Raw genomic sequence first — 13,353 nt, 5'->3', positions numbered from 1 at the left:
TATTTTCACTTCAGTGCCTTCACTACTAGTAGATACTAAAGTAGTACTACTGAAGAGTAAGTACGAGTACCAGTATGTTTCTCCTTCTCGAAGAAGCCTCGAGACGCCGCGCGAATCAATTTGACTCGACAGTGCGAGTATAGATTTACATTTTTTTTTTGATAGGATAGAAGTGAATTTTTTGTAAAGAATCCTACCTCGGTATTAAAAGGTGAAAATAATACCAAGTGAAATAATTCCTGTTTCTTCTACACGGTCACTTCTCTGCACCGAAAGGTTCGCGGCCGGCGAAAATCTCCGACCTCGGGAACGTCGACCGATTAGCATGCCTGAACGGGTGATAAATATTTTGACTCGTCTCACGGCCAAAATGTCACCTAATGTGCCAAGTGTTTGAGGTAAACAAGGACCTCTATTTCCGCTCTCCAGTGAAGGGTGACTTTCAGAAAGCGGAGCTCTACGGCCAGGCGTTTAGTCCACTCACTTTCCCCCGTAATCACAACAGCGAGCAATACGTTATAAAGAATTTACGCCACTGGTTAATTCATTACAGGATTGAACACGGGGCCTCCTGCACTACGTGCCACTTTGCACCTCGATGGGTATTTTTCTCGTTTTGTTTTTTTTTTCTGGAAATGGCCAGCGGTACTGACACTTTGGATGCATGTAACTGAATTTATTCCTGAACTCTGAGGTTAAGGATGTTAACGTGTCTAGCGCTGCTGTTGTGAGGTCATAACTCGGGTAATCAGCTTAATCTAAGGTGTGGGGGGGGGGAGGCAGAGTTTCGGTTACCACCTTGACGTTGATCATTTTCCTATAACCCTATAACGGTACGGTGCAGGTGTTTTATTCCTCTTATACTACAGCGGTTGTTTATAGTAACATTGAATGTTGTGGAATTTCTCCAAAACAAGTCCGTATCTGGCTGTTTTAGTAGCTAGAAACAGTCGTTCTTTCACCCTGTCTCTCTGAAAGTTAGTAATACAACAACAACAACTAGAGCAACAAAAACAACCCCTGCTGCTCGTCATGTTACCGAGAAACCCGCAAAGAAGCGTAAACGTAGACGAACCTGCTAGAAAATCAGAACGATTCCGTGGCCGGTGCGTTTGACCAATCAGGGATTTCTAGCCCCGCCCACACGTTTCCGTTCTATTATAATCCCGGCGATTATATATAACAGATGTTTTTATTTTCTTTTTCAAAAGCGAAATGAGTGATCTATTTAGCATTATTAATGCTAATCTGGGACTTCACGGAGCGTTGTTAATCCGCTCTGTTTGCGTTGGCCGCCGCTAGCATTTGAACTCCTCGTGCTGAGTTTTACGTTTAAGACATAAATAGATAAAAGAGATTAAACGAGCGTGTGCTTGGCGCTCAGTGCTCAGTGCTCGCGGGAGTGAAGTGCTCTCATGCGCGACGTACTTTTATGTTATCGTATGCACAATTCGCAGCACTCTTTTTTTATTTATTTATTTTTTTTAACGCTCCGGGCGCCCGAGTGAGCCGTCCTCGCTCTGGCGATCGAATATTTAGTGTTTAAACGCAGTAAAGTTGCTTTTATCAGGATAGTCGTGTTGTATGAAGAGGCTGCAGTTCCTCCTTTTGGTATTTTCACAGAGAACAGTTTGCAGTCTGTTTTTATATATATATATATATATATATATATATATATATATATATATATAAATATAAATATATATATATATAAATAACCATCCAGATCGCTGTCAATTCACGTGGCCTGTTCATTAGAGCGACAACGTACACTAGTCTTCCATCTCACAATATCACGTAGTATCGGATGTTTGTATCAGAGCGGTTTTTATGACTAGGCGTTAAAATGACAGATAACCGATACCAGTATCGGCATCCGTGCGTCCCCTGTGGATGTTCATATTACTCTGCAAACCGCTCGATGCATTCCTTAGCTTCTCATACTATATTCTCGTACCGTAAGGCAATTCCGCCCGCGTTCTGCCCAGCTTCAAACCGTAATAAAAAATGCTCAAAGGACTTTTTGAACGGGCTCGCGCTGGTACCAGATCACGTCACGAATACAGGGAAAAAAAAAAGAGCAAAAACTTGTAATACATATGGCGATAACTTCATCCACGCCGCGTCTTCGTCTTCCGTCCAGCAATTTTCAAGCTGTCCCCGAAGAGCGCGCAGAGAAGAAATAATGAAAATAATCTGTTTAAAAAACCGGGCTTTGAGGCACAGATGGAGGCTTGAGAGGAGCCAAGGAAACATCGAGGCACTTCTAATGTGAAATAAGACGGCTCTTTAAGTGCTGAAAAGAGAGTAGCGGAGCTCTTTAGCGGCGTGGAGCGATGCTCGTTTTTAAAAAACAACGCTTTAGATTGATCTGCGTTGCGTCGTTATTGCGTCGTGTTGCATTATCCACCGTATCTTACACACCTTCGTGTTTACCGGGTAAATCTACACCGTCTGTCACGGACCTGACACCGGAAATGCTCCAAAACGCGTCTTATGGACTTCACTTTAAATCTTTAATCTCTGCATCGTGAGTACTAAAAATCTATTTACTTCCACGGCCCTTTAGCGGTGATGAAACGGCTGAGCGTAGAACGCCGGCTGCTTAAACCTCTCCGACTTTAAAGAGACTAACTGCGGAAAATCACTTTAACGAGATGCGTTTGTTCGGCGTCACAACCCCCCGAACAGAACAGCACATCTTTTGAAGAATCCGACGGTAAACAGACGCGGCGTTTTCTCACACGAATACCCGAGGCCAGTGTTCGTAAGGATACGTGAGCTCTCCGTAAACCCTTTATGACATCTGCATGGACGCTATCTCTAGATAGACCTTTATGAAGGCTTTCAACTGTTCTAGACACTGCTTTACGTTGACAAACTGTAGGTCGGTGATTGATTTTGCATTGACGTAAGGTTGTTAGAACAATTTCCAGCCTGAGCTAGGTTCGTACCTCAAAAGCGCCATCTGTTTATGTATCTCAGTCTGTTTGTTACATGATGCTATAGGATTCATGCTTATAGGAGGTTTATGAACACTTATGACAATACAGGCATTTACATAATATGTACATAATATGTAAATAACATAAATTACATATAATACTCATGACAATACGCTCTTCAGGCATAAGCACTTCATACCGTCTGACGTATACACATATAAACATGTATGAATTCTTATCGAAACGTGCATCAGCTGCTATAAATACTGTATTCAGCTGAAATAAGGTTGTTATAACACTTTCATGTTCATATGTCAATGATAATGAGTCTTTATTGATCACGTATACATTACAGCAGAGTGAAATTCTCAGGGTCAGCCATGATACAGCGCCCCCTGGAGCAGAGAGAGTTAAGGGCCTTGCTCAACGGCCCAACAGTGGCAGTTTGGCAGAGCTGGGGCTTGAACCCTGACCTTCTGATCAGTCACCCAGAGCCTAAACCGCCAAGCCACCACTGTCTAATGATTTGTATGGAGGTACGGTACAATACTGCTTTCAGTTGACGTAAGGTTGTTATAGCACTTGTTATAGTCGAAATAATGTTGTTCTAGCGCTTTGCAGGATAATCTAGGCTCAAAACATCATGACTCGAACCCAAACCCGAACCCTACTCCTGATCTATTCCTGCTTATAAGATTTGTATGCATACCCATAGCAACGCCACGGCATGGTAATCGGTTCTGCACACTTTTATGATGGTACTGGAGTACAGTACCTCCCATTTACCTGTTTTTGATGTTTGACGTCACGTCACCATTATGTGACTGTGACTTTCCAGGTACATTGTCAGCTCTTGTAACACAAATCCTAGGGTTAGGGTTAGGGGTAGGTTAACCCTTTATTACCCTTTATACTGCTTTAACATGAGAGGTTGTTGTTGTTGATGATGATGATGATGATGAGGATATAAGGTTGTTCTAGCACTTTTCAGGATGATCTAGGTTAAAAAGGTAATACAGGCTGTATGTAATTAGAGCAGACATGAGCTGTTATGAATATTTTAGGTGAGGCCATCTGAGGACGTAACATTTTAAAGTCTGTTCATCCTGTTTATCTGTTTATTTATATCCAACGACAAAAACATGTTTGTAACAAATGCATTAAAAGGTGTCATTTTCTCCTGTTGATTGAACACAGAGGAATGATTTCATGTCTGCTCATGACCCCGATATCACATCTCTCTCTCTCTCTCTCTCTTTTCCCCCTCTCAGGCAGACTGGAATAAATAAAATGGCCGGTACACTTACAGCCGGCTCTCTCGCACCGGCACAGTCATTTGCACAACGCAGCTCGTTTTCCTCTCTCCAGCTCAGAGGAGGAACTGGTCTTTCTCATCACCGAGCTCAGAACATTTCCTTTGTTTTGACCACTACAGGGTTTTTTTTTTTCTTTTCTTCAATTAGTTTACACAGTTGTGCCCAAAAGTTTGCACACCCCTCGGAGAATCTGCTAAATCTTAATACTGTTAACAAAATAAGACGGATCATAAAAATCCCACGTTGTTGTTTATTTAGTTTTGTCCTGAATAAACTATTTCACATAACTGATGTTTGCATATAATCCACAAGACAAGATAATAGCTGAATTTATCAAAATGACCCCGTTCAAAAGTTTACACGCCCTTGATTATTAATACTGTGTGTGAGAGTTGTTCACGAGCCCCGTGTTTGTCCCGAGCGGTTAAACCGCCCGCTGTTCTCCAGAAAAATCCTCCGGGTCCTGCGCATTCTTTACTTTTCCAGAATATTCTGCGTATTTGAGCCCTTTCCAACAGCGACTATATGATGTCGAGAGCCATCTTTTCACACCGAGGACGACCGAGGGACTCGTACACGACTATTACAAAAGAAGGCGACACGATACATTAAGAGCCGGGGGGGTATAAACTTTTGAACAGGATGATCGGTGTAAATTGTTAGTATTTTATCTTCCGGGAGACGTGTAACGATCTTATTTAGCGTCTGAAGAGCGGGACTAAATGAAAAAACATAAGATCAAAATAATAACAATTTACACCGATCATGCTGTTCAAAAGTTTACACCCCCCTGGCTCTTAATGTATCGTGTCACCTTCTTTTTTTTTTTCCTGTTAAGAGTTAACTGCAGAATAAAGTAACGTTTCTTAAACCTTTTATTAGGGGTTTGGTACGGGCGTGTGCAAAATTATTGGCACCCTGCGAGAGAATGGGTATAACGCATTGCCTGCACTTGGACTTGGCCATCGGAGGGTATTTAAACCAGGCAGTAATACAAAACATGCCTCCAAACCAACACAGAAATGATTCAGTCGGTTTTGTGGCACATATCTCAGTCAGGATCGGCCGATATGACGATATAACATCGATAATGATGCATTTTCTGAGATATCGTGATACATTTCTAAATACGTTTTCATTTATTTTAGGTGACAGTAAATAGAAGTGTCATCAAACTGTCTTTTAAATATGTTATTTTTTTTATTTATTTTATTTTTTTTAACGCGACACCACTGTTGTATATCGTGATGCATATCATGCGTCGTAGAAATGTCTTCAAAGAGCCTGCTCTGATCTTCTGTCATAATGGATTTTTTTTTTTTCTCTCTCCAGTTCCACCATCTATCAATGAGCTGAGAACTCACGGGGTGCGACCCGGTTACACGGCGCTCCTGAGGTGCGAGGCGGCTGCTGTCCCCACTCCGGTTTTCGAGTGGTATAAAGGGGAGAAGAGGTAAGAGCAACAAAAAGAGGAGGAGGAAAAAAAAAACCAACTAAACAAACGATGATAAAAAGCCTGGGTTTTATCGCATGTTGATATATTTACTCATCATACATTATCATGCATTATGACTCAGATCGTCCTCGATTTGCACTGGAAATGTCAGTAGGCCTGTCATGTACCGTAATATACGCGTTCCTCTGTAAATATTCAGGCCATATGACAAGATGAGAAACGTCCATCTTTTAGAGCTTCAGGGAAACATGGGATTAACGCCCCCTCTTTACTGGGTCCTTTTTTTTTTTTTTTTTTTGGTTGAATATTCATAATCACTATTCATACTCTTGAGTCTCGGGAGCACTCGCTACGCGTCCCTGCGCATCTAAAATTCAATCAGATTATTTCTAGCTCACAGCTCTTATCGTCGAGGTGAAATTCGCGCCTTGTGGGGTTTTTTTCCCTTCCTCCTGCCCTTCCTGCTATGGAGGATCCGTATAGCGTAAGGCTTAACCTTGCATTTTAATTAAATGTTTGCATAACCTCAGCAGCAGTAAAGAGCATTCGCAGTTTACGCGTCAATCAGCGTCGGCTCAAGTGGTGGTTCTTGAATTTAAATACCAAATTACCCCATTACCCGTCATTTACCCACTCTTTTTGAGTACGATCTGAATCAGCAGTTCACAGCGCGCTAATTGTAATTATAGGCTTCACTCAATTTATTCAAATTGCCAAGGAGGCGTATTTGGCTTTACTTCTGGAGTTTGCCTAATTTAAGTCTTTACGTTTGTTATGCTCCGTACGCCATTAGCTTGTTTTCCCGCTTTCTCATCAATCTATACCATAGATAGGTCCTCCGTTATTAATGCTGCCGGCTCGTCAATGAGCCACGGGGCGCCCGCGTAGAGATGCGGTACAGATACGGTGCAGATACAGCGGAGTGCAAAAGTTTGCACACTCTGTGGTTTTTTTGAATGGGGAAAGGCAAACTATAGAAAAGTATAGGCATTCAAAATGTTTAAAAAGGAAATGTCGATGGATCTTGTAGCATGACGGCAAACCCAGACGTCAGTAAAATAAACACAGATACCCTGTCGGCATCCGGATTTGCTGAAGGTGCTGTATGTCATGGTAAATTTATGTGTGTGAGAGAGAGAGAGAGAGAGAGAGAGAGACAGGATACAAAAGCTGCAAAAAAGTAAACGAACCCGGTTTTGAGCGTGGTGGTGTCTCGGTTCGATCCCGAGATCAGGTTACTGTCTGTATGGCGTTTCTGCATGTTCATGTTCTTCTCCTGTCCATGTGGGGTTTTCTCAGGGGTACTCCGGTTTCCTCCAACCTCCCAAAAATATGCTAAGTGGATTGCCTACTTTGAATTACCCCTAGGTGTGTGGTGCCCTGTGACGGACTGGTGTCCCATCCAGGCTGTACTCCCGCCTCACTCCCAGCTTTCCCAGGATAGTCTCCAGATCCATTCGTGACCCTGACCAAAAAGCGTGTACTGAAAATGAATGAAATGGGGGGGGGATGTTGCCTATCTGTGAAAAGGATGTTACGAGAAAAATCAAACACGTGACATGTATCGTTTCTGTAAATTCAACGCTTTCGTCATCCATATTTTGCCCTGAGGGTGCACAAACTTTTGCACCATCTCGTAAATGCGGTGATGGTGAATCACACTAACCGCAGTCGTTATTACTCCGCGTACATTAGCTGCCTTTTAGGTTTTATATATCGAATACAGCGTTTTGCTCTTGACGTATTACGCTCGTATCTTACTGATCTTCTGAAGCAGTATAACCCATCTCGACTTCCTAGGATCAATCACACACACACACACACACACACACACATTTATGGGAGGAGCATACTGTCTCTGATTGATCACGTCAGCTTTGAATAACTTTGAACAACAAATGTCAGTGCGGGTCATGGTGAGCCAGCAGCATTCGCAACCTTGTGAAGTTTAGGTCCGTGTAAAACCTTTTGCTAACATTTGAACAAATCTCTGTAGGAGGCCAAACAACAGCTGCTTGGAGATTTGCAGGACATAAGGTCAGTCGCATCTCCTCGGCTCGGAGAGGAACACGGATACTCCATCAATTCAAATGCGGTTAGGGAGGCGGCGCGCTGCTCGAGCTCCCGTTCTCTGCACGCTTCACCTCGGTTTCAAAGCTTGTCAGACATGCAACCCGTGTGCGACGGCGACGACAAGGCGGCGTTCAGGAGCTCTCCGGTCGCGTCGGTGGTATTTGCAGACTCGCAGCACTGTACTGTTTGTACACGGCTGCAGTTAATTTGCAGTGCACTCATAAATGTTAGCTTACTGTGCTGTCACATGTCATTTAACGAGCCATGATCGGGAATATTAACGACGTCGGGTTTCGATCAAGAGTCTCTGGGAAACGCCGCTGGCTCGGGTTAATCTCGAGGACAGAAGATGTGAGGGGTGAAGTTTAATCAGGGTTTGTTTTTTTACAGCCGTGTCGATTAGCGTCGACGTCTTTGAGGACTACGTGGCTACGGGGTTTTATAAAACGCAGTTGCAGGCGGTTCTTGTGCTGTATGTGGGTCATGTCCACTTTACACCCTCTAGGGAATTAGTAATATCAAAACAGCAGATGTGGTGAAAAATCGAGGGGGGGGGTTGGATTAGGGACGCATCGATACCAGTTTTTCAACTACAGATATGGCTACGAGTATGAGTACATGATACTGATAGAGAAATGAGTGAAGAACACTGTACTCGGCGAGAGGTGTTACTTTCACTCACCTGGCTTGCGAATGTTAGCCGCCGCTGATGAACTTTCTCATGCTGAGTTTGATGTTTAAAATGTTTTATCGCTTTAATTTAAAAAATCCTATAGGTCCTGCTCTTGATATTTTTCACAGAGCACAGCTTGTACTCTGCTTTGCTTTATTTCCGTGTCTCTCATTTAGATAAAATATTCAGAATTTAATCATTTAAAATCTTTAATCAGTGATGGCAATTACAACTTTGAAAAAATGAAAAAATAATAGGCGCGTCATTATATATATGTGTGTGTGTGTGTGTGTGTATAAAAAATAGCAGTTCTAATGATATGATTATTGTTTTTTTTTGTTAAAACATTTTCTCTTTGCGTTTTGAGCAGAAAATGTGAGATATCATGTGCGATATTTATTTTATACAATCTCATTCGCTGATTTTATTGTATAAATATATCAAATACATGAATAAATTTGCTTTTTTTATTCCCTAATTCGTGAAAAATTAATGAGCGCCTCTTGGTTAATTAAATCCCAAAGCGAAACCACACGTCGTGTGGTAAATAGTAACGACGCCGCTGACGGAGTGTTCCGCGTACTCTTCAGTACGGTTTATTTTACGGTTTCGTTTTCAGCCGTATAAATCCCACCGGTGAACATCTTGATGTCGAGCGTGCTAATTATAGCCTCAGACGCATTAAACGTCAGCTAACTAGTGAGCTACGGTTACTTCAGAAGAGTGATGGTGCTTTAACCGACCAGAGACTTCAGCCACGCCCTCTCGTTTGCTATTGGCTCACGATGCCAAGGTTTGTCAAAGTTCACCCAGATAGCCCAAGCGAAATGTGTTTGGGCTGACTCCTGCTTAACAGTTCTTGAAACAGTTCTTCAGGTGTCTCCACTATCGCCGAGGCAACAGGTCAAAAATAATAAACGTTACGGCTAAACGCTAGATCGTTGGCACCTCCGTAAAGTTGAGGTGGACGTACGGTCGCGTTACTACTTAATAAAGCCTCAACCTACACACAAATCAAAGCTGTGGTGTTTAGCTCGGCGTTAGGGAGCCTCTCTAGAGCAAAGGTCACGACCCCGGTGTAATACGCCATGTATATTAAACATCACTGCTACACAAAACGGCTAAAGCATGTCAGTGAATCCCCGTATGACAAACGATAGGCCATTATTGAAATTAAGTCAGCGCAGGAGGACGTCGTGTTCCTCTACAGCACACAGTCTTCATTATGACAGCCTGCAGGTGTTCTTAAAGACTTAATTAGTCTGAAATTACATTTTACATAATGGCGTCTAAATATTTTACATTTTGACAGTATTGCTCTCTGATTTTAGGCTCTTTATAGGTTTTTTTTTTTTTTCCCCCTGATGCGAGTGAAATATCGCACACTGACGACGTATAATGAGGTGCAGTAAACAGAGGCTAACATTAGCTACCTGCTACTGAGCTAGCATACATCAAGACCATGAAGTTTGGAAAAAGCTTTCCACAATTTGATATCACTTTGAAGGGGTGATTTTTTGGGGGGAAGATTTTTATATAAGGAATAAAACACTCCATGTCGTGCTGTTATAGGAAAAATAATCACCGTTACCACCTGAAGCGTTTTATTCCTCTTGCGCTACACCAGTTTACCAGCAGTGACCATTTTTATTTATTAAAGAACGACACGTCGTAGACTTATGGCCGTAGCACGTCCGCCAAACAAGCTAGTTCCTGTTTTCGCTCGCATTTTGTTTCTATGCAGCTCGTCATGAAACCGCTTCAGTGTAAACTGAAGATATCTGAAATCTCGACATGACGGCTTTACTGTACTCCGACTGTTGTAAAGTGCTGACGCTGGAGACTCCTTCCATACGTGTTTGAACTTTAATCATTTGAATCACGCGTATACGTGGAGCGTGCGTCGGACGAGACCCCGCGAATGAGCCGTCGCTATGGAAACGTATTAGAACGAGCGCATGAATGTAAACCTGTGATTTGCCGTGTCATTCTGCTGTTCTAGAGGATTAATCGACACCTTCTGACCAATCAGAATGCTTCCTTATTGTCGAGTCTTGACGGGCCGTTTGTGTTTGCCGTGTGCTTTCAGACTCAGCAAGGGTCAAGGTGGCATCGACATCAAGAATTTGAGCTCCAGGTCCATTCTCACAGTGAGTAACATCACCGAGGAGCGCTATGGCAACTACACCTGCGTGGCTGTCAACAAGCTGGGAGCGGCCAACACCAGCGTGGCTCTGTCTCGTAAGTAACGAGTTAACAAGGCTGACAAAGCCGTATTTCCTGCTGTCTGGCTCTCATTCGGCTCAGGGTTGCTTTTTATTTTTTTGTTTCGCAAAAATCGGTTTGAGTACACTTCCATATTCACCATCACCTGTCTATATCGTGTATGGTTGCTTGTGTATCAGGTAAGGAGGTGCGTTTTGTTTGCGTGTGGTGAAATTTTGAGGCACGGTTTGCTTTGATTAGGAGGGTTTCAGATTTAACGGTGAAAGCCAGACAGACGGCGGAGAAGGTGAACTCAACCGGCTTCGAGGAGATCGCTTTAAAGCAGGCAGATGGAAAGAGCCACTCCAGTCCCGTAGTTTGAAATGAAGCAGATCAAAGAGACGAGCGAGCCGGAGAAAGCTTTCCCGTCCTACTGAAGATGCAGATGCTGTGATGCGGGAAATGCTTAAGAGACAAAAAAGGCCAAAAGGCTGCATCTTCTTCTTCTTCTTCTTCTTCTTCTTCTTCGTCTTCTCGTCTCACCTCCTCCTCTGTATTCACCCCCCCCCCCTTTTGTCTCTGAGCTGCTGTGCTACTCTTTATCATGAACGCTAATGAAAAGGAAAGCCATTGCACTGTCATCCTAATGAGAAATGGCAAGCAATTCCTGCACAACACACATTGCCGCATTTGTGCAAATTACAAATCCGAGAGGCAGCCATCATTACCTCAGACTAAATTGGTGCTATAATATCAGTCAATAAGTATTGATGGAACCGACGTGGGCGCAGACTCGCGTTAATATTTAATACAGCCTCAAGCCAGACTAGGGGTTCGAGTGGAAATCAAAGCTCTGTGCGATGTTTAATGTTGCAGTGTTAGGAAACCTTGAAACCTTACCTGTGTAAGGCAAATGTCATGACCGCGGAGTGATGTAACGTGTACGTGACGTCATTCCAAGCAAATCCCTTGTCGTAAAACTCGTGGTGATGTATCGAGGTTTCTACTCTGCTGACTGTGTTAAAGTCCTGCATGTAAACAAGGGACGTTTTAGCTCCTACTGAAACTGTGACCACACCCACTTTTGACCACTCCCACCATCTCTTACAGAAACTGTGACTACACCCACTATTACCCACTCCCACAAGCTCTTACAGAAATGATGACCACACCCAGCATTGACCATTCCCACCGTCTCTTACAGAAACTGTGACTACACTCACATAACCCCTTCCAGCTCTTACAGAAATTGTCACCACACCCACGATTGACCACACCCACCAGCTCCTACTGAAATATTGACCACAATTACTCTCAACCACACCCACCAGCTCCTACAGAAATTGCAACCACACCCACTATTAAGCAAAACCACCAAATTCTACTAAAACATTGACCACAATTACTATTAACCACACCCACCAGCTCTTACAGAAACTGATCACACCCAGCATTGACCACTCCCACCAGCTCTTACTGAAATTGTCTCCACACCAAGCACTGACCACTCCCACTAGCTCTTACAGAAACTGTGACCACACCCAGCATTGACCACTCCCACCAGCTCTTAGAAAAACTGTGACCACACCCAGCATTGACCACTCCCACCAGCTCCTACTGAAACACTGACCACAATTACTCATAACCACACCCACCGACTCCTACAGAAACTGCGACCACACCCACTATTGGCCACACCCACTTTCTTTCTTTCTTTCTTTCCTTTTGTTATCCTTGGTTCCTTTCTGCCATTTTCACTTTGTCTTTTCTCACTGCCTTTCTCTCTCTCATTCCTTCTTTATTTCTGATTATTTTTCTTTCCGTCTTTCTTTCTCTTTTCTTTTTCCAAGTGCACAGAAGAATAAAAAGAGCACAGAGAACATGGCCTCTCTCCTCCTCACCCACATTTCTTTTCAACAAGTTATCTGAGCGAGAAATAGTGTAGAAGCACTCAGAATAAAGCTCCAGTGACTCGAGCGAGAGGACACTCCGTCCAATACACCATGCTAATCAATCACTAGTTATTGTCACGGTTACCTCGCTGTTGCCGTGGCCCTGGGTGCACGGGATGCAGACGTGGCAGTTACAGGGCAGGGACGTGAAAATAGATGAAATAGACAGTGAAATCGAACAGCTGCGATGTGAATTTATTCGCATGAATGTCATTTTGTGCAGAGGGGTCACTCGTACTCTGAATAACTCTTTGGCACATCGCATCTATCTTACCCCTGCGAGCTCCGCCCCCGTTTCTATTCCTGTTTCCACATCAATCACGCATCCGATTGGCCCTGACTGCACTCAGCTGCACTCAGCTGCCTTTTCCACCCTCCAGCACGCTGTTACTCATAAAAGATAGCTGCCAAGTCCTGATTGCACACCATTTATGTCCCAACAGTTCAGAGCTGCATGCTGGACAAAAGGATTCATAATTCAGTCTAAACCTAATAAACCTATAAAGTTTAGTTTAGTCTATCTATCTATCTATTTATCTTTCTATCTATCTATTTTTGTTGTTCTTTCTTTCCTTCCTTTCTTCCTAACTTCGGGTTCTTTGTTCCTTCATACATTCCTCCCATCCCTCCTTTCTTTCTTATCTCATGTGAAGCTGCTCTTTTCTACTCTGAGTGGTGATGTGATGAGGAAACAGGGCTGTAGATGTGTTGGTGTTTTGTAGATTGTTGATGT

At 43.2% G+C, this 13,353-nt stretch overlaps 1 protein-coding gene across 1 annotated transcript in view; it reads left to right on the top strand.

The window, feature by feature from the left end:
• negr1 (neuronal growth regulator 1) overlaps positions 1 to 13,353 on the top strand; it is a 190,673-nt gene that overhangs the window by 113,142 nt on the left and 64,178 nt on the right. The window contains exons 5-6 of the mRNA XM_053636596.1: positions 5,594 to 5,714; positions 10,553 to 10,704. Coding sequence (XP_053492571.1) covers positions 5,594 to 5,714; positions 10,553 to 10,704 — 273 coding nt within the window. The remainder of the gene's footprint in view (positions 1 to 5,593; positions 5,715 to 10,552; positions 10,705 to 13,353) is intronic.

This window comes from Ictalurus furcatus, chromosome 11, assembly GCF_023375685.1.
Source record: "Ictalurus furcatus strain D&B chromosome 11, Billie_1.0, whole genome shotgun sequence".
NCBI lineage: Eukaryota > Metazoa > Chordata > Actinopteri > Siluriformes > Ictaluridae > Ictalurus > Ictalurus furcatus.
This window is presented reverse-complemented; position numbering and strand designations above follow the sequence as displayed.